The 20,932-nt window shown below is 49.0% G+C and overlaps 2 protein-coding genes across 5 annotated transcripts in view; one reads left to right on the top strand and one right to left on the bottom strand.

Moving 5' to 3' along the window:
- The first annotated feature begins 2,778 nt into the window (after positions 1 to 2,778).
- ARFGAP2 (ADP ribosylation factor GTPase activating protein 2) lies at positions 2,779 to 11,930 on the top strand. Of its 2 annotated transcripts, XM_062635858.1 has the most exons (17): positions 2,779 to 2,940; positions 3,203 to 3,321; positions 4,216 to 4,288; positions 4,842 to 4,973; positions 5,072 to 5,152; positions 5,484 to 5,586; positions 6,233 to 6,289; positions 6,868 to 6,912; positions 7,886 to 7,938; positions 8,352 to 8,488; positions 9,000 to 9,131; positions 9,600 to 9,728; positions 9,810 to 9,938; positions 10,299 to 10,425; positions 10,543 to 10,633; positions 10,752 to 10,870; positions 11,302 to 11,930. In XM_062635858.1, exons 1-17 carry the CDS (start codon positions 2,869 to 2,871, stop codon positions 11,320 to 11,322), a joined length of 1,620 nt encoding a protein of 539 aa, XP_062491842.1. In that variant the 5' UTR covers positions 2,779 to 2,868; the 3' UTR covers positions 11,323 to 11,930. The 2 variants fall into 2 exon arrangements, with proteins under 2 accessions (XP_062491842.1, XP_062491843.1); XM_062635859.1 differs by lacking the exon at positions 6,868 to 6,912.
- A 532-nt stretch (positions 11,931 to 12,462) lies between these two features.
- Positions 12,463 to 20,932, bottom strand: part of CSTPP1 (centriolar satellite-associated tubulin polyglutamylase complex regulator 1) — an 85,149-nt gene continuing 76,679 nt past the window's right edge. For all 3 annotated transcript variants that reach the window (XM_062635896.1, XM_062635894.1, XM_062635895.1), the window contains 4 exons: positions 19,371 to 19,566; positions 17,713 to 17,822; positions 14,406 to 14,469; positions 12,463 to 13,905 (listed from right to left, as the gene is read on the bottom strand). In XM_062635896.1, the coding sequence (XP_062491880.1) occupies positions 13,725 to 13,905; positions 14,406 to 14,469; positions 17,713 to 17,822; positions 19,371 to 19,566 (551 nt within the window). In that variant the 3' untranslated portion in view covers positions 12,463 to 13,724. The remainder of the gene's footprint in view (positions 13,906 to 14,405; positions 14,470 to 17,712; positions 17,823 to 19,370; positions 19,567 to 20,932) is intronic.

Below are 20,932 nucleotides of genomic sequence, written 5' to 3'. Positions count from 1 at the left end.
GCTGCTTCTCTCTCACAAGCCCCATCTGGCTTAGCACCAGCATGAACAGACTCTGTCCCTCCTAATCCTTGCACCAGCTCTCCATCACATAGCCAAGCACAGACCTAGTGAGAACAAAGCCAGGAGAGGAGGGTAACAACACTGCACAACACATGGTCACAAGGCAGGATTGTGGCTGCTTGAGCCTACATGAACAGCACCAATGCCAATGTACGCTCATTGCCTGAACGTGCTCCTCCAGACAAGATATACTTTACACAGCCTCCACCCTGGCACCATTCATTCCTTCTCCTGTCTTTCTGTCTAGCTTCCCCTCTCAGGCCCCTCAGTGCACTAACAAGGCTTAATTGTCCTGAGCACCTCACCTGGAGCCTCCAGCCCTGCCCATGGGTGTGTTTTCATCTGAGCTCAGCCCAGAGGTACCACTCCTGTTGGAGAAGCAGAGGTCTCTGGCTGTGCTTTGCCATCCTGACCTCTCGCTTGCTTTGCCACTGCAGCCATGCCTGGTAATCACTGGGCCTGATCCTGACCTGTGCATTGACTGCCTAACTTGACTGAAGACTTATGAGCTTGCCTGGCTATATCTCAGTTCTTCTTGCTCAGGTGCTGTGGGGATGGGCAATGGCTGATGAGGGCCAAGGCCTGCTGCTGCCCTTGGGAATGCCACCCTCAGAGCTCTCCTTCTAGGGTGCAGCCAGCCACTGCTGCACCCTGACACTGGCTCTCCTGGTATGACTGCCTGGACAGCTGCACCATGAATGGCATCAGGGAACTCAACTGGTTTAAAAATAGAGTGAGGAAAAAGCTATCAGTTACTTGTACCTGAACTGACTCTCCCAGTACTGTTTGTGTGATCCTAGAAATGGGTATATAGGCACAATTAAATAGCAGTGTAAGAGCAACGGGCACCAGAGGCTACTTAAGACAAGACTGGTGCCAAGGGTGAGCCTGGCAGGCAAGATCAGGCTTCATTACCCAGTTCAAACACTCATCCATGTAGCTCGTATCAGCTGCGTCAGCCAGAAGCCTCTCATCTTACTGTAAGGCAACGTGCCTCCCGTATCAGATCTCACTGATCACGTAGTCAGAGCTTTGCTCATGTGAACACAAGGCTTCATATCCCTGTTAAACCTGCAGGGTTTTACTACTGGGTTATTTTGCCCAGCAACTCTGATGTTCCTCATTTCATCTGCATGTCCCAAGACTCCATGAGTCCTGCTAAGATCATGGGCCTTAAGTTCCCACTGAACTCTACAGTCTGCTTTACAGACCTGTGAAAATTGTGGAAATGAGTGAAAGGAAAGCCTTTAAATTTAAACTGAAAGTTGTCTTGTCCAGGTATTAGTGCATTTAACTGTTCCTTTTAGTGACAAGCTGGTGCTACAGAGCAATCTCCTTTTGGAGGTAAGGAAATCCCCATCTATTCCACCTCAGTAACACCATGCTGCCATTGGCTGTTGTTGGAATCCTAGAATCATGGAATAGTTTGGGTTGGAAAGGACCTTAAGGTCATCCAGTTCCAACCCCCTGCCATGGGCAGGGACACCTCACACTAAACCATGTCACCCAAGGCTTCGTCCAACCTGGCCTTCAACACTGCCAGGGATGGAGCATTCACAGCTTCCCTGGGCAACCCATTCCAGTGGCTCACCAACCTCACAGTAGAGAACTTCCTCCTTATATCCAATCTAAACTTCTCCTGTTTAAATTTGAACCCGTTACCCCTTGTCCTGTCACTACAGTCCCTAATGAAGAGTCCCTCTCCAGCATCCCTATAGGCCCCCTTCAGATACTGGAAGGCTGCTATGAGGTCTCCACGCAGCCTTCTCTTCTCCAGGCTGAACAGCCCCAACTTCCTCAGCCTGTCTTCATACAGGAGGTGCTCCAGTCCCCTGATCATCCTTGTGGCCTCCTCTGGACTTGTTCCAACAGTTCCATGTCCTTTTTATGTTGAGGACACCAGAACTGCACACAATGCTCCAAGTGAGGTCTCACAAGAGCAGAGTAAAGGGGCAGGATCACCTCCTTCGACCTGCTGGTCACGCTGCTTTTGATGCAGCCCAGGATACGGTTGGCTTTCTGGGCTGTGAGCGCACACTGCTGGCTCATGTTAAGTTTCTCATCAACCACTCTCGTAGCCCTTCTGAATCTCCCATTGATGGTCTGTATGCCAGTGACTTTTACTTCAAAACACGAGCATGTATCTTCCTAATTTTCTTGCATTGTAACTGTATACCTTTCTAGTCCATTCCCTCCTGCTTCCAGGCAGGTAACACATCACTTTAAGGCCCTGACACCATATTTAGTGTTAAGTAACAACTTCCCTACCTTAACTACTGCCTCCTGCTGCCTTGATTACTGCATAGGATTAGGCAGTGGGGCTTGAGAAGTCTCCAGCTGACTAAATCGCTTCCAAGTCCTTGTGCTGCTGTACCAGGCCTGAGGTCCGGCTGCTGGAGGTGCTATCTGTAAGCACACACCTGAGCTTCTCCCTTTGCCCAAGGCAGGAATTGCCTGCTCTAAACAGCTTCTCCCCGCCGGGCCACTGCCTCCTCCCGCGCCAGGAGGGCCTGAGGGAACACCGCGAGCAGCCAGGGCTGACGGCGCCCCTTCACGCTTAGACGCAGTTCGCAGAGGACAACGCCGAAAAGCGGCGGGGCCGGAGCAGCGGAGGGCACTAGGGCAGGGCACTGACCCGAAAGAGCGGGGACTGCCGGCTGAGGCGGTTAATGGCGGACAGCGCCGTGCCCCGCTGCCATGGCGATGGAGCGCTGTGCGCTCAGGCGGCACCCGTAGTGCGGCCCGGCCCCTCCGCCATTGGGCCCGGCCGGCACCCGTCGCCGCGGTGGCGTCTGGGAAGGAGAGATCATGGCGGCGGAGCCGAGCAAGACGGAGATCCAGACTCTCTTCAGGCGGCTCCGGGCAGCGCCGGCTAACAAGGTATCGGGCCGACGCCGCGCGGCTGCCGGCCTTCCGAGCCGGATTGCTGCCCTGCGGCAGCGGCCTGAGCTCGGAGCGGGCCCCGCTGGGCTCCGGGCAGCTCTGCGCTGGCGGGGCAGCCGGGTCGGGGGCTCCTGGAGCCATGGGGAGAGCCCGGGGAGAGCGGTCGGGGCGCGGCGGGACGGGGCCGCCGCGCTGTGGGAGCGGATGGAGGAGCGGCACCGCCGCCTCAGCCCCCGGCGTCCCTTTGCCTCCGCTCTAGTCGTGCTTCGACTGCGGCGCCAAGAACCCGAGCTGGGCCAGCATCACCTACGGGGTCTTTCTGTGCATCGACTGCTCCGGCGTCCACCGGTCCTTGGGCGTGCACCTCAGCTTCATCAGGTGCGTGCGGCCCGGCGGCGGCCAGAGCCGGCCCGGGGTTACCCGGTGTGGGAACGCGGGGGATCTCGGTTAGAGAGCAGCGTTACCGCGGAGGGATCGCCTCGGGTTTAGGGTTGTGGGTGAGCGGCTTCTTCGGTGGAGGTTTTAAGTCAGCCCTTCCAAGATGGAGTTGCCAAAGCACTTCAGCTACACGTTACTTTTGGTAACCTTGCAGAAACGCTGTTTGGCCTCTGAATTGTAGAAGCTGAGAGGAGTGTGGTGTGTGAATCTTGCCAGTAAAGCAGCGAGATGAAAGCTTCTTGTGTTGCTGAGCAGGGCAAAAAGAGGAATATTGTTTCATCTTTTCTGTATCAACCCAGTGGGGAAGATGGTGTTGGATTTTCAGCACGTCGTTCTTATGTTAGTTACTTATAAAACTTAGTATTTTAAGTAATAGAGCTGTGATCTTTACTTAGTCAGAGCTAAGTTGAGTAACTGGTATGACACATGCTCTGCCACCTAGCTTTACGTGGTTGTTTTCTCAGTTGCTTTGTCATGTGTTCTTGCCTAATCTGTGGGACAGGCTGAATATGAGCCTCTCATGTTGTGGTGAGATCACATGTAGAACGAAAGCTGTTGGCTCTGCTTTCTTAGCTCAAGTTCTGCCCCCTCGACAAGCAATACAAGTGAGAAGTCTAAATTTGGAGGCTGTTACTTGGTGTGAAACTGAAACTGAGGTTTTTTTTCTCATTTTAAGAGTTCAAATTAATTTCTATGGGGAGCAAAGAAGTTACCAAGGTGTTCTTTTCCCTTTTGCCCCTGCATTCTGGGGTAGTAGTGGGATATCTGACTGTTCTAGCTCAGAGCTTGCTTTTGCATTTGGTATGTTAATAGAAATAATTGGCTCTCACACAGGTCCACAGAGTTGGATTCCAACTGGAGCTGGTTCCAGCTGAGGTGTATGCAAGTGGGCAGCAATGCCAACGCGGTGAGGAGCCTCTGTAGGCATTTTGCTTGCTTTCCCTCTTGCTAATCCACATCCTCTGTTTTTTGTCCCTTTCCTCTGTGTGGCTTTCTTGGTACCAACCTCATCTGTTTGGTTGTTTTTCTTCTGGCTACCAGCCTCATCTGAAATGTGTGCTGAAGGGAGGTGTTTGTCAAGTGCACTTTGGAAGTCAGGCTGTGTGATCTTGGAATGCACTGTTTTCTGATGTGCAGATTTGTCATTTCCTTAACTCTCATTTAAGTGAGAGGCATAGCTCTCTTAAATGAAAGGTGTTGGTAACACTGATCACTTTGAAAGCTCATGCTCAGCATTATGACTCACAAGTATCCTCCTGTGGAGGACAGGGATTGCTTTTCCCATGGGGCCTGGAGTGAGACTTCTTGGAGGGAGCTGGTCAGTGAGTGGCTGGTTCATGCTGTGTGCTCAGTGTATCTGTTCCTGTCTCTGGGAAGCTGCTTTTCTCTGTTGTTTGTCTACTACCACTTGCTTGAGTAAGATGTAGCAGTCAGGAGACTGAGTGATCTTCTCTTTGCAGACATCTTTCTTCCGCCAGCATGGCTGTACGACCACAGACGCCAATGCAAAGTACAACAGTCGAGCTGCTCAGATGTACAGGGAGAAGATCCGGCAGCTGGCAAGTGCTGCCATGGCCAAGTATGGCACGGATGTAAGTCTGAGCAGCTGTCTCCTGTTAGATGTGTAGTGATGGGTGTTGACTCTTGTGGGATATGTTTGTTTTATTTTTTCCCCCTCTCCTCTTTTCAGCTACTTATAGATGGACTGAGTGGAGCCCCTGGGCACTCCCCTGACAAGAGTGATGCTGATTTCTTCATGGAGCACACACAGGTGAGAAGAACTGTCTAAACCAGAGAGTCAGGTAGTTGGCTGTTCAGCCAGGAGCAGTCTACTACTTCATGTAGAGGGACTCTAAATTGTATATTCCTTCAGTAGTAACATGGAAGAACTAGGACTCAGTCATCAGTGTGGGACATAGTCACAGATTTAAACAGTCCCTCATATGGCCTGTTAATACCCATGTCCTTTGGGTATAGGCATATTTTGGAGTTTGGAACACATTTCCTTTGGCTAAAAACTGAATACAGGTCACTAAACCTGAAGTAAGTTCAGGATTGTTTGGTTCATTCTGCAAATGAGTGGAATGAACATCTCTTTGCAGTCTTCCAGTACCTGGGATGTAGCAGATGTCAGCCAGAATCCTGCACAGTCTTCACCGGAGGTGGAAAAAGCAGCAAAATCATCAGAAAGCAGTGAAGTGTCAAGTGAGTTCCTGCTGAATAATTGTTTCCAGACCCTGACTTCATTTCCAGAGTACATTTCTGTGCCACAGTTGGAAGGGCTGAGCTTTTCCTTTGGCGCAGGCTTGAAGGAGCGGGAGCTTTGTGCACTCTTATGATGTTAGTGGAGACTTGAAAACCCACTGCTTTGCTTGGGTTCAGTCCTCAGCTTTTTTTGAAATGCAGAGAAGGCTGTTTTGGGAATTAGTTCTGTTTCCCTGCTCCCAGACATGATTATTTGTCCAAGCACTCTTTTCTGTCCCTTAAATTTGGTGCATCTGGAAATGATGCATGAATATAGAGCAGAAAACTGTTTCTAGGATGAATGATGACAAGACCAACTATGTGGGGGCATGGCTGTGATTTGAAACAGCTTTGTGTGTTCCCTGCAAAGTGTTTGCTTGTTTTTCATGTGTTAAGAACACTACAGAATGAATAACTTGCTCCATGGAGATTAAGTTGCTGTGCTTGGGAAATTGCACATATCACACTGTAACTTGGCTTGTTTGGGGTGGTGGCAAGGTCAGAGGAAGTAAAACTTTCTTTGATGTAAGTGGAAGTATGACCACATGTAAAAGAATGGGGTTGAGAATCCATCTGCTGAATGTTCTCTCTGGTTTTGTACCCACAGATTCCAGCCAAGGCCCATCTACTGACTTGTTGAGCACATCTCCTAAAGCTCCTCTAGGTAAGTGAGACTTTTCATTATCTCTCAGGTCAGTCTTGCTCTTATTCCTGCTGTCCAGTAGTATGCTCAGTAGAGCTGGAACTGATGAGCCAATTTTCGGAACATCTAAAGGAGCTTATCTTCCTGTGGAGCCAGTACTGAGGATCTCCCTGAACCCCCAAACCAAGCCATATTTTACTGGAGGTTTCCACCTCAATTGGATGGTAGAATTCAAAGCTGTCACCTTCCCAAAAGCTTGGTTTCAGTTTTTGAGCTTTGGACAAAGCCTGGCATTTGCATATCTATTTGCATATCATAAAACTTGGCTGGTCAAGGCCACATGGCTATGGGGTTTGGTTTGTGTGGGGTGTTCCCCCACCCGAACCTTTGGAGGCAAATGAGTTTTTGGCTACCAGAGTAATAGGACTTTATATCTGATTCTCCACTGCCATTACTGTCCTGGCTACACACACAGCATCTAGCTAGACCTTCTTTCCTTAGTGAGAGTGTGCTCCTAGCCCACAGTGGCTTCATCCTGGGTGGAAAGCCTGTGTCCTCAAGTGTCTATTTATTCCCCATGTTTTGTGTCTCTTCCTCAGACATGTCCATGTGTCTATCAACACAAGAGCCTGCTCCTGCCAGAGGTAACTGGCTTACAGCTGGCCTGTGCTGGCTGCTTGTGACAACTCTGCTGCCCCTTCTGTGATTCTGCCTTCAACTCTTAACTTTAGCTTCCTGTGCTTGGAGGGAGGGAATGAGCCAAAGCTTACGTGTACCATGTTGGGATCTAAGCCATTCCATATCTGGAAAGGGATCTTGCTGATGTTTCTGTCATATGCTTCCTGGCAGTAATATAAAAGCCCTGAACAACCCCAAGTTGAATGTTAGGGATAGCGAGCTGAAAAGAGTCTTGGGTAGTGTGGATGTTCTGCTTTCTCCTATTGCAAAAACCTGTGGTGAGACTAGAAAACATATAGGAAAGGCTGTCAAGAATGATCTAAAGTATGAGTTGACAAAAGTCATGTGGGTGTAGAAAGTAAGATGACACTTCTATGGAAGAAAAGCCCAACAAGGGTGATAAGATTTTGGAGCTACAGGTTGGAAGCTGGGAAAATGTCCTGGGCAGTCGCTCTGTGTTTGCTTTGTTCTGACAGTTTTCCCAGGCATCTGCTGCTTGGCTCGACCTTGGCTGGTTTTACAAGAGTGGCATGCTCCATGCCCTTGGAGTGACAGGTTCCTGGTGCCAGGTGTTGGGGAACCTGTTGCTTTTACAGCTTGCTGCACTTCAGGTCCATTTTGTCATTTGTCTGTCCATGTAGACATGACCCTGGAGTTCTTGCTTCTTTGTCCCCAAGGCATTGGTGAGGCACTGGCCTTCATATGGCCTGAAGCTGCAATGGACATGCTTCTGTAGGCCACCAGCCTGCAACTGTGGAGCTTCTAAGTGCATCTTTCTTGGCTGGGTGAAGTCACCCAGGCTTCTGATGTGAAGCTGCATGGTGTGCCCTGGGCTCTCTAGCAGCTGGATTGTGGTGGATGTTTGTGTGGATTGCTGACTAATTTTGGCTTCTTAAATTAATTCACTTCTGCTCCTTTGCTACTTCCCTCCTCTCACAGAACTTAAATCCTCCCTCATTGGAAAGAAGAAGCCAGGAGCTGCCAAGAAAGGGGTATGTCTGAGCTCTTGTTTTAGGGAGAAGGACATAGAGCATGTCCTTTCCCTGGCCCTTGCTTTCTGCCCTTAACAAAGCTGTTTACTGAGAGATCCATTTGGGAAAGGGAGAGACTTTTGATTATATCACTGCTTATTTTGAAAGATAGCTTTTATATTAATGGACAAAAGCAATTAGGTTTAGATCATGATTCATTATGGTCTGAAGTGTATGTAGCTGATCTCTTAGCACTGGCTAATGGTGCATTAACTTGTGTTTTTACATACTCTTGTTGCAAGCTGTATCTGGGTCTGTAGGTTGTTTCTGCACAGGGAGACCGAAGGCCCGATGAATACAGCAAAGAGTAGGATTCTGGTTTTCTGAACAATTTAGGGTGAGGAAATCACAATCTTTTGTTTTTGTTTTTCAAGCTGGGGGCAAAAAAAGGCCTTGGAGCCCAGAAAGTGAGCAGCCAGAGCTTCAGCGAGATCGAGCGGCAAGCGCAGGTGGCAGAGCAGCTGAGGGAGCAGCAGGCAGTGGAGTCCAGGAAGCAAGCTGAGGAGTCCATGTAAGTGCCCTGTTTGGGCTGAATACCTTGCACACATAAGGCAGAATATGAGGTTGATGCTGTTCACCCTAGGACCATCTAGTGTGAGTACAGAACATGCTGCATGGTAGGATGAGTGGTAGCTGTAAGCCAATATGGTCCTTATGGCAGGGCTCAAGTTACATTGCCATGTTTTATTCAAATTAGCATCCCTAGAGGAGTTCAAGGAGCAGATATGGAAGATTTGTGTTTGTTGACCTTTAGATATGACTGAAAAAGGCAAAGCTGAACTGGACGGGGCATTCTGTCAGGAGTGTTGGGGGGAGTCAGTGCTTACACTAAGCCTAGTAAGACTTGAATCCCAGCAGAGGTGGGATGAGAAGACAAGAAGTAGCTTCTCTGTAAGGATTTATGGCAATGCTGTTATGGGAGTGGGTGTTTTGATGGGTTGTCAAGGTTACCTTCCCCCTTGAACAACATGGGCTGAGGGGGAGGGTGATGAGCTGATCCCCACCTTAGCTCTTTCCTTTAGAGTCACCTCGATGCGACTGGCTTATCAGGAACTGCAGCTCGATCGGAAGAAGGAAGAGAAGAAACTTCAGAACCTTGAAGGGAAGAAGCGTGAACAAGCAGAGAGGCTGGGCATGGGCTTGCCGTCAAGGAGGTGTGTAACTGTGCGTGGCATAGAACAGACAGGTGCCTTGGAAGCATCCTGTTCTGGAAGAGTTTCCTGAAGGCAATAGCTTGCTGCTCTTACCAGATAAGGAGCTGGTTTAAAGTCCTCATATGCTGGACTATGTCTCAAAATGCTTCAGGCCCCAGAAGGAACGGGCACTCTGAGGTTCTAGTTCTTGTTTGAGCTTTTCCAAAGATGCCTGTGGTCTGTCCTTGTCTAGCTCTAGAGCCCTGTCCCCCTGCAGAATACTTCCCCCAAGAAGGTATCTCAAGACTTCTGAGGGAGTGGGATTAAGCTAGATAAGTGGTGAAGGGGGCTGCCATCCCATAGCTCTCCCTTGAGACTTGGGGCACCTGCCCTCCTGTGAAAGCCAGATTGAGTTTTAGGGTTGTAGGGTGACTGTAGGGGCTGGATGCTGTTGGAGCCACGGCCCTGACTGCCTGTCTGTTGTGCTAGTTCTGTGTCACACTCGGTGATGTCTGAGATGCAAGTAATTGAGCAGGAGACACCGCTGGTTGCAAAATCTTCCCGCTCCCAATTGGACTTGTTTGAAGATGCTGGAAGCTTCACATCTGGACCCCCCAAGTAAGACTTGACTTCAGTGTAGTATTTGGTTTATTCCTGAATTTAATGTCTGGCCTAAATTACCTTTTTTTTGGTACCTAGATACAAGTATAGTCCCTTCTCATTCGAAGATGCATTTGGCTCACGATGGGAAACAGACTCTTCATGGGGTATGGACAAAGAGGAGGAACCCGAGGTGACCATTTCTAGTATTCGGCCTATTTCAGAGAGGTAAAATGCCTGCCCCTGCTACTGTACCTTGCTTGTGCATGGGACAAAGGGATGGGACTAGGACCTGTGGGGAGAGATGCTGCTGTGTGATGACAGGAGGCTTGTGCTCCGAAAGACAAGTTGCATGGACAAGCCCAAGAGAAAGGGCTTGAGTGAAAGGGGCACTTACTTGCTTGTCATGAGACAGCCTTTATGGTCATCAAGTGCTGGCTGTCCTGAGGTGAGGTGTGGAGAACCCTGATGGTAGCCACACCTGAGGATTTGTTGCTTTCTTTTGGTCAGCTGGGGTCTGAGAGAGAAGTCTGTTTCTTTACTGTGTTGGTGAGCTGAAGCTGGATGTCTCCTCTCTTGTTTGCCCAGACCCACCAGTAGGCGGGAGTCAGAGAACAGGACATTCGTTGTGGAATCCAATGAAGCTCGGCAGAAGTTTGCAGGGGCTAAAGCCATCTCTTCAGATATGTTCTTTGGGCGGGAGGCAGATGCTGAGGTAGATGCATTCTGCAGTGCTTAAGCTGGCACGGCTCTGGCTTCATCTCCTCCTGTTTGCTCAGGTCTTACTTCATTCCCTTCCTTTATAACCATTTGGTTTTGTTTTCTGCTGCAGTATGAAGCTAGATCCCGACTGCAGCAGCTCTCAGGCAGCAGCGCCATCAGCTCTGCAGACCTCTTTGGAGAGGCTGAGAATGTGCACTCAGGTTTGTTATCACTCAGTGGGCTGAGGAAGGGAGCGGGTTTGGAGGACCTAGACTGAAAGGGGTCAGGGTGCTCTTTGGAGCTAGGGTGCTCTGGGCTAACTGCTGCTGGTTCTCGTAGGTGGTGTGTCCATTGGAAATGTCCTGCCTGCAGCTGACATTGCACAGTTCAAGCAAGGAGTGAAATCTGTTGCTGGCAAGATGGCTGTCCTAGCCAATGGGGTGATGAACTCTCTCCAGGTGAGCTTACACCGTGGCACCTTCAGACAGGCTGTAGTCATGCTCAGAGGCTCTCACAATATCTCACAGTATGGCTTCTGGAATTACCTTCTCAAATCATGTGCAAAGCCCCATATAGAGGCCTCTCTTTTATAGCTGATCACTACACTACAACAGCTGAGCAATTCCACTTGGCCAGCCGTAAGACTCCTGCTGGACAGGACACCTTGTTGTGTCAGATATGCTTTTTCCCCCACAAATCCCAGGCTGAACTTAAGAAGTTGGGTGTTGGAGCTACATGATCATAAGGTTTTTTCCAACCCTAAATATCCTATGATTCTATGATTTTACTTCCTGCCTTTGCATGGCATCCTGTCTAGACCTTGTGATAACTTGTCTCTGGACTCTGCATGAAGTTTGTAGCATGGTGTCTTGGTGTGTTTCCTCCCCAGGATCATTATGGCTCATATTGATGACCCAGGGACTGCAACTCAAAGAGAAGCCAGGAAGAGGCACTGATGCCACCTTTGCCTGGAGTAAACGCTGCAGGATTGTCTTAGTTTGTCTGGGTTGGGTGGGGAGGGGGCCAGGACATGGCTGTGCCCAGGGTGCTTTCCAAATATCTCTGGATTCCACTCTATTAAAATTCAGTGTGCCCTCACACCCACTGCTACCTACTAGCCAGTGGAGACAGGCCTTCTTACAGGGTTAAACCTTGCTGCTGTACAAGACAGGACAGGAGCTCCGGGGTTGCCCCCATCAGTGCTCCTGTCTGTCTTGGCCTATACCTTAGCTCACTCAGTGGCAGAGAGAAGGGGAATGCTGTTTCTCTAAACATCGTGTTACCTGGGTGCTGTGGACATGACTGTTTTTGTTCTGCTCAGTGCTCCCATTCCATGGTGCTGTGGAGTCCTCTCTATTTGCAGGGTCTCACTTTGACCATGGGATAATCCTTTCTACTGTCTTCTAAACCAGCATATACTGATGCATGAGAAAAAAAAATCAAAGCAAAGATTATTTTTTTAGCTTCTAATTACATCATCAGTGAAAAAGGCCCAGGTAAAGAAGTTCTGTAACGATATTTGCTGGAGCCCTGGTTATTTTGTTGCTCAGTTTGAGCCGAGGTCAAAGTCCCGAGCCCTGATTTCACCATGAGGTGAACTGCAGGGCAGCAGTGAGGGAGGGCTCCTTTTAGTCCTGCTTTTACTAAGAGTGTGTTGTTCCTCTTCCTTGGATTGTGGGGTTGAGGAGGGGCTGCTGTACCGCCAAGCCAGCACGGGGAGGGACGTGAAGGGTTTCTTGCCGTTCGAGCAGGTGTTTGGCTGGAGCAGGGACGGGACCGACCCTTCCACTGTCTTCCCCATTGCCCTGTTAAGGTCACAGCCGTGGAGTGGTACTGTGAGAGGGGTGCGTGTGTGGCGCATGTGCGGTGCGCCGCCTCTTGTGGCCGAATTGGGGGGTACCGGTACCACTGCCCTGGGCCCCAGGTCTGCAGCACCCCGCAGGGGGTCTGGGCCGCTGTAGGACCCCGGAGGGGTCAGCGGCCTCACACTGTGCTTTATTGCCTGGCCAGCACAGCCACGGAGGGTGCAAGAGGAAGCGCAGTCATTGAGCAGGGTAATAAATAACTTACAATAAATAAATCGCCCGTCCCGCGCCCTCCATAGCACGGCTGTGGTACAGATCCGCAGTAGCCTTAAAATAGCTGCAGTGTGTGTTGAATCCACCCAGCTGATGGCTGCCAGCTTTGGGGTACGGCTCCTGGTGGCCTATGCTGCAGTGTTGCAAGAACAGGAGGTGCGAGGAGGCTCCCACAGAACCAAGAGGAACCCAAGACCCCCAGGGAAGAGTGAGTCTCTGCAGGGTGAGACGCAGCAGCCATGCCAGAGCAAGTGTTAGGGCTGTGGAGGCCAATCTGCTGCACTGGTTGCCATTAACATCCTGAGACTGCTTCTCTCTGTAGTTGTAAAGGGTTACATGCCACTATGTATAATCCTACAGTGCCAATATTGACAAAAAATAACTTGGGGCTCATTTGAGAACTGTTTCCAGCTCCCCTCATGCTTCTGCCCACCCAGCACCAGCAGATGCTCTGTGTATTTGCACACCACACAACCTGGGGGCAAGGAATTGACTTTTCTGAGCCTCTTGTCTCCTCCACCCCCTATGAAGCTTGCTTTTCCCAATGACCTAAATATGTTATTCGAGGCTTCACAGAAGGGAACTCAGTGCAGCAGAGGACACAGACAGCACCATGCAGTACTTATTGCAGCCTAGCTTACTTGCTGTATTTGCTTTGGCAAGTCTTGGATGCATGGAGAAGGAAGCAGAGAGAGGTGGCATGGCAATACCTAAGGACTTTTCTAGGAGTTTCTCTACCTTTGATCACATGCAGGTGCAGCTTTACTGTGAATAATTATAACGGAGCAGGACTGCAGAGCTGCCACTGGTGATTTAACCCCTCTATTGTCTAGGCCAAGCCTGAGCACAGCTACACTACACTACACAACACAACACTGGCAAGCAGCCTGCACCGGCACTCCCACTGCTCCAGCAACTGCTGAACCTTGGGGAGAGCCCTGGTGCTTGCAAGCAGAGGCAGAGCTATCGGGTGCTGGTTTGTCTTGCCTGCCAGCAGAGGGGAGCAGAACCCTGCAGCTGGAAACAGCTACTGCATGAGTGGAGCTAGGAAAAAGGCGGAGTTCCTCCGGGGATGAGACGGGTGGACCTGGTAAAGGGGACTGGCATAGCCACACACACACACTGGTGGTGTGGACAGAACCCACGGTCAGAGCAGATGCTCTGGGAGGAGCTGCTGCTGCTCCAGTGGGTTCTGGAGAAGCCAAGGTGGGAATGGTGCCCACCCTCACAACCTTCAGTTCTCAGAGGAGTCTGTCTCTTCGTTGGAGCCTTCACTCTCAGCATCCATTTTTCGCCGATGGTGGAGAGGTTTCCAGGGACAGTTCAGCCGGGGTGAATTACGCACAGGCAAACTGGCCGAGTCCCCGCTGGAGCTGGGGGCACCAGAGACGGAGAGCCCTGAAACCTGAGCTACCCTGAAAGAGAAAAGACAAATGCTGGGCAGCATGACTTGTCATCCCCAACCCTCACCGCAGCAGGACTCATTCACAGCTCACACAGGGATGGAAAGATGCTCATGGCACTGAGGGGAAACACTTTGCACCAGTACCTACAAGATTTGCCATAGGATTCTTTTTTCCTGATTAAACAGATCTTTCTTCTGGGCTGAGCCTGTGTCCTTCAACACTCCTGGTTTTCACCATCCAAACAAAACTTCCCTTTTCATTAGAAGAGCCTGCTGCTTCCTCTAGATCACTCTTTGAGGCACACTTTCCCCCTCTGTTTCTGAAACCTTTGTTAGCTGCACCAAAACACCCTAAAGAAAGAGTCCCTCTCTACTCAGGCCGTTGTGTTAGTTCCTCAATTGTTTTATAGTAGAGAAAGTGAACAGGGACAGTACCTTACTAAAGTCTCCCTTAGCATGCTAACTAACTAATCTGTTGCTTTACCTCCTACTTTAGGCAACTTCACTTACAATTTGTCAAGTTCATGATCCATGGCAGGGTCCACAAACAAGTCTCCTTTATCTGGCAAAGCCCCTGGAGAAAAAAATGAGGAAAATATCAGAGCAGAGTTAGGTTATAAGGAAAAGTGCTCAAGCCCTAGCAGCATCCAAAATCTGCCCTGCAAGACAGAGAAGACTCTTCCTTATGCCTATTAGACAAATGGACACTGAATGTGGAGGATCATGGACAGATAAGGAATGATGGATCTATATTCCGTGTCCTTCACACAAGCTGTGGCTGAGCTCGTACTAAATGGGAGTCACTCTCAGTAGTCTCACCTCAGAGAACTTGAAGAGCCCTCAGGATTGGCAGTTTCCATTCACTGCACAAAACTACCGAGTACTGACTGTCAGGGAGATGACAGAATGTCAATTCAGGCCTTTGCTAATTGCACTGTATAGTCACCAGTCCCAGATCCTATCAGAGCAATAGATCTGTTGTTGTCTGTGCCACAGCCTGAAGCATGCACTGTACCACCCAGGGAGATGCATACTTCTGTGCCACCTGCCTTTCTTGTGGTGCACTGAGCTTGGGGATCAAAACACTCCACAGATGTAAGACTACTGCCTTCCTTGCAATTCAGGAAAGTCAGGCCTGACTCTGGTGTACATGGAGCCTTCAGGAGGAAGTGTGATGGACTGTGCTGTAGTGTTGCTTGCTGTCTGGGTGACAGCCTGAAAGACTGGGCCAGTAATCATGTACCCTTTCTTAGCATAAGGTCAGCACGCTCCTTTGCACATTCAAAACCCTACTCAGGATGAAGGACGAGGTGTAGGACTGGAACAGCTGGTTCACTGTCCTTGCCGTTCTCTGAAAAGACACTGACACCTCAGGAAGAGCATGGAAAGGAAGATGGGGCTCTTAGGAAAGCCCTCCTTCCTAACTCTGTAACAAACTCCACCTTGTACAGGGGTCGGAGGAGGGTGGGATGACAGGAATTGCTTACCATAGCCTGGATAGTGTCACTGCACACCAGGAGAGAAAACCCACTTGGTAATCTGTACCAACAGGGCAGTGAGGAGTGCTCTTGTTTGTCAGAAGACCTGGGTGCCACACTCAGTACCTTTGGCAAGGGGATTTGTACTCCCTGGGGGGACACAAACCTGGTTTCTGCCCCTGGCATGTTGCTCTTGAAGGATAGGCTGGAGAGCTGCTGCCTCACACAGACAAACTGGCAGCAGTCACCAAAAACATAGCAATGAAGGGCCTGAAAATCAGAACCAGTTTAGCTCAGAACTGATTCCCCCAGGTCTTCCCCTCCTGCAGATGAACAGGGAAGCCTGGCACTGCAACACAGAGTGTCAGGAGGTCCAGTGAAGTGCCCCAGCCTGCTCTCTTTCATGGGCTCTATTAAAAGAATAAGCAGCTAAAGCCTGTTTCTGTGTTTGTAGAATGCACAGCGAGGTCTCCAGGGCACAAGAATTACACAAGTCAGTAAATAACCCTCAAAGGATTCACAAATCAACACTGACACTGGAGTTAGGCTGCAGATTCCAGTCTGCCTGACAAACACGTAAGCACTACTCCAGCCTGAATGAGCTGCTCTAATCCCTACCCCTGTTTCTCAAGGGGAGCTAGTGGTTTTGTGAGACCAGAGAGACAGCAGGCATCCTGACTGAAAGCTCCTTTACCTGAAACTGCCCTCACTGAAGGGTTCTGGGGAGCTTGTGGTCCCCTACAGCCCCAGAACTATTGAAATCACCCTTCAGGAGAATTAAAAGACACCAGGAAAAGAATCCTCTTCTCCGTGCCAAGATGCTAGCACCTGTCAGACTTGTGGCTGCTGCCCCTCCTCTGAGAGAGGCCTCAGCAGGAGATGGCAGAGGGCCAGGGGCCGGCCCCACATTATTGGGAATGAAAAGCCACACACTTCGTAGATGGCACAATGGAAGCTGTGGGCAGGATGTGTTTTTTTCTGCTCATTTGTTTTCTTTGCACTCAATCAGAAGTGGATTTCATAGGGCAAAGGGGAAAAGAAAACCAGAAAGATTTTGCTTGCTGCAATCCAGGCATCACCTTCCCCAGTGAATACACAGCTTCCTAAGCCTGTTTGCAGAGGAGATTGCAGGGCTGTGTTCATGCACCTTTGATACATAATCTTCACGTTGCTGGGTAAGCAGCCCTGCCCCAGAGGAGCATTAGCAGCTTAAATGGTTTGCTGTAAGAAGGGGCTCAGCCAGGGAGGGGACACTTCTGCTCTATTATGACACACACACCTGTGCAAAAGAACAACCCTTGGGCAAGGTACACCTTTTCACTGAGGCTTGTTTTGTAATATAGGGACTAGCAGGGACTCAAGACTACAAGCACAGGGAAAGGATTCCTACCCAAAGACAGAGACACCCTACTCTTACTGGCTAGATTATTTGCTGAATGGAGATGAGTGAAGATGAGTGTTTGGGCCTCCATACATTTAAACTTACCTCCTGGATACAGCCTTGTCAAACACAAAAAGCTGTTTCTGTTCCCCTTTGCAAGAGGACGAAGAGCACAAGCAAGGCATGTGGGACAATATGGAATTGTGAGTTTGAGTTGTGTATGGATTACATATTGTCTCTTGCCAATGCAACACATTGCTTCTATGCTCTAGAACAACTTTGACCAGCACAACATGGAAACAAGCAGTGAGATGCTGCTTGGGAATCCCTCTGGTTCCCCCAGCAGTCTGGTACAGAACTGTGTAGCAGTTTGTGTTTTATGATACCACCAGGTTTTCAGTGAGCCATAGATGAATATCCTAATTAGATCACACTGCCTTGAGGGAAGATGGGGAAGAGCTGGGAAACACTGGGCTTTCAGTCTTTGAACCAGGGAGGCAGCAGAGGTTTTCCCATTAGGTGTGCCTTCTATACTCATAGATGAGAGCAGTCTCTTAAAATCTATGGGAGAATAAAGGACTAAAACATAGGATGGGACTCCAGTTCAGTACTGTCCACAGCAGCCACCACCTTACTCATCTTCTGACCCCCTCTGCCTCATCTTTATAGCCAAATGTTAAAATTTTCTGCTAAAATGATCAGCTACTGAAGAGGTAAACCATTGCTATCTTAGGGCAGCATTTCATATCTACTTTTGTCCTTGAAGAAGCTCCACGGCTTCAGGCGGACAGTAAAGGCACAGTGTTCTGTGTTAAAGTTTAATCCATCAACAAAAAGATGAAAAACTTCCCCTCCCTCTTCCTGCCAGTGTAAAATCTGGGGCACAATTACAGAGGAAATTCCCCAGAAAGGCAGAATGACTGAAAATCAGGAGCTGTACCACTCACAGGAGTCTTACCTAGAGCTCTGTTGATCCCCTGATCCTTCACAAGTGCCATAAGGAATCCATAGAAGGTTAGTCTCTGTGCACCACTCAACATTTCCTTCACAAGAGCAGAAGGTGGACAGCTAGGAAAAGAGAGACAAAGAGGTCATCTTGTCTATTACCATCTTTTTTTGACCCAAGACCTGGCTCAAACCACAGAAATAAACTCTGTTTCCTGTTCTAACACTGTCAAGTTGCCCTGACTCAATTTAAAACAAAGAGCCACCAGCTTGCTTATTTAGCATTGCATCTGCTCCCTGTTTTCCAAGCAAGATGTTTGAGCTGGGGTACATCCCTAGGAGCTGTCTTTCCTGTCTCCATTCCAAGAACAGGGAGAAAAGCCTAAATTCACTCAGAGGCATACACAGCCTGACTCTTAGCACGTTCTTTCATAAAGCAACTGGGAAATCCTTTCTTTTGTAAGACAATAAACTTTCATGAGGGTTGTTATGTTGTTATTACCCTTTTACCAGCGACAGTCACCCAAGGGGCAGGAAAACCTCTCTGATGATAGCCTAAATATGTAAGAAAACAATATTTAGGTAGGGACTAAATGGACATGTCCCCTTCTTCTACACTCACCTTAACCTCTGGTCCTGATTTCTAAGCAGTATCATCAAAGTGGTTCTTGCTCTTGCCTAATACTTCTTAAAGGAATTCATGCAAAATCAATCTACCTCATGAAGAGGAAGTGTTGAACAGTCCATGTGGGCTGTGTTATTCATCAGGCAAAGGTGGTTATCAAAGCCTGGCTGAGTACTGAGCTACTGGATAAAAGGCTGGGAATGGCTCCCCTGACAGTGCTGTGCAGAGCCTGACCTATCAGATGGACTCAGTGTCTCTCCCATCTGAAGCTATCAGGATATACAGGGAATATAGAACTTCTGTTATTTAAGAGAAGAAAACAACCTGGCATCTCCATGCTTAGTTATCTATAATACTGGGCAGCAGTTCAGCAGTAATTTTGTGGATCACAAATTTGGACTCAGGCACCTAAACCAGGATTCAGGAGGAACTTGTGTCCTGAGCCTTTTTGTGGATCTAACCCATGACTTTCTAGCAAGGCATGTGCTTGCTACCTGCAAGAAACTATGAAGAAAGAGTCAAAGCTATACAATAAGGCCTAGTATTGCTCCATCCCCTGCTGAACTAAGGCTAGCCTTGTGCCTGGGATCTGTAACTGGAGACTAGCTCTATCACAGGCTTGGGTACAGACCAGCAGTATGATCTTGTCTAGGTATTAAGGCTTTGAACTCCATCCACTCCAGTGGGCCTTTCCTGTGCTTCAATACCAAGAATGCAACTGCACTTGTTTATCTCCTCTAGTTAACTCATGGTAGATGGCCCTATCCTTGACAAAAGTGTCAATGATGAAATGATAAGGAAAGCAGAAGCCCAGCTCAATCCATTACTTCAAGAATCAGCTCAAATGCCATGTTTTTTAGGTCCAGGAAATTGTTTCTCTCCTTTAGTTAAAGTGGTTCAGTGTGATCTCTCCCTTTATACTTCTCCATTGAGACGTATTTGGGAGTTACTGCTTGTTCAAAGCCCTGTATTTCATCAGAGCTCTAGCCTTACAAAGGTCTCCAGAGACAGAGACTTCAAATCTGTGTTTTGGACTCTATTCATACCTGTATTTTGATCTGTCACACAAGGACTCTAGGCACTGGTAGAACAGAGATGCCTCTACCCCATCCAGTGGGCTGCAGTCACTGGGAGGCTGGCGCTGCCGATGCTGCCCAGAGGATGATGTTGGCACAATCACAGTATTTGGATTCTTACCAGCCAATAGATCTTGATAAATAGCAGCCACACTTTCCAGGAACTCTGAAACAAACAGCAGGTTAGTTAAAACTCAGGGCTATAACCAGCAAAGTATCCTCCTGACCTACCAGACCCGGGATTAAACTGTCAGTCCCTGCTCTGTGTTTTAGTGTTTCACATAGCACCAATAGGAAGTAAGCACAACATTACAGCATCCTGCATATCCAGATCAGATAATTATACAGGCACAAACAGCCCTTTCCATATAAGTTGCTGGCTTCTTGTCACAATGATTATGAAAGGCCACTTACTCTGTTGAACAAGATTCTCCTCAAGGAAACAGAGGCTAGGTGGCACATGGATAAAACAGTGGAGGGAGAAAGCTAACCTTAAACACAAAACTGGTTTGCAAAGCCTAAAGAGTTCTCCTTCTCCATCTCTTGCCACTGATTAAGAACTCACCCAAGTTAGGAACAAACTATAGGGAACCACAACAGGAGGACAGGCAGCAAGTTAGGGCTCCAGGCTGTATCCCAGCTTGTCTCTGTGCTGCTCCAAAGTAAATATAACATGGGATCTAGAGGAAGGGCCAGGGCAGGTCAGGGCTAGAGCTGGCAGCGAGCCTCTCCCCAGGCTCCTCATACTACCCACTGTTTACTGCAAGAGTCTAATTTTAAACAAGTTTGTTTATGGATGTGGTCAGCAGTTTACAAATCTAGATTCCATTTGGAGTGGTTTGCATGTGTGTGGGTTGGTGGGAGAGCGTATGACAGGCTGCGTGTGTGCGTTGTGCCTGGCCGAGCAGGACACGGACGGGATGGTTGAGCGTGTGTGTACACAAGGGAGGGCTTGTGAGGATTTCAGTGCCGAGTGAATGGAAGTGTAATGCTGTGTGTGAGGCGGCTGGGGAGGCAAGGCAGGATGTCAGCGGGCCCTCAGGCTGTGCCGAGGCTCAGCAGCGCCGTGGAAATATTTGTTTTAGCAGGGAACAACTTTCCAAACACATTTGCTGTCCCTGGCTCAAGGCGTTGCAAGCCTGGTTCTGCCCAACCCAAAATCAGTGGTTTTTGAGCTCTTTATCTTTGACAAATCGTCATGGATAACACTGTGATATGCACAGGGGACTTACAGAGAAGTCTATTACAGACAAGTTCTGAGAAAAAGAGAGTTTTGTATTAGCTGACTAGCTGACTGCTAGAAAGATGGGAACTGACAGCTTGGATCAGATCATCAGGCCACCCAAGTGTACTCTCTGACCACAGACTATGCTCCACCACAGCTTCTAGCCAGTGCCTCCCAGTAACCAAACCTGGCCCCTTCTGCCTGCTCGAGGCCAACTGTGAGCTACGTCCATCAGAGGGAGCTATTTAAGTGCGAGTGAGCAGGAATCCACGAGCTTATGCTGCTCTGTTCGGGCAGAGAAGTGGCA

The sequence above is a fragment of the Pezoporus occidentalis genome, unplaced genomic scaffold, assembly GCF_034315485.1.
Source record: "Pezoporus occidentalis ecotype Australia unplaced genomic scaffold, CSIRO_AGI_Poc_V1 ctg46, whole genome shotgun sequence".
Lineage (NCBI taxonomy): Eukaryota > Metazoa > Chordata > Aves > Psittaciformes > Psittacidae > Pezoporus > Pezoporus occidentalis.
The sequence above is the reverse complement of the archived record's forward strand: the minus strand, read 5'-3'. Positions and strand labels throughout refer to the sequence as shown.

Bases quoted from the DNA above. Each gene is read 5' to 3' on its own strand.
- ARFGAP2 (XM_062635858.1), top strand. From the start codon at position 2,869: ATGGCGGCGGAGCCGAGCAAGACGGAGATCCAGACTCTCTTCAGGCGG. The intron at 4,974-5,071 runs GTAAGTCTGAGC...TCCTCTTTTCAG, and splicing joins TGGCCAAGTATGGCACGGAT to CTACTTATAGATGGACTGAG. The intron at 6,913-7,885 runs GTAACTGGCTTA...CTCCTCTCACAG, and splicing joins AGAGCCTGCTCCTGCCAGAG to AACTTAAATCCTCCCTCATT.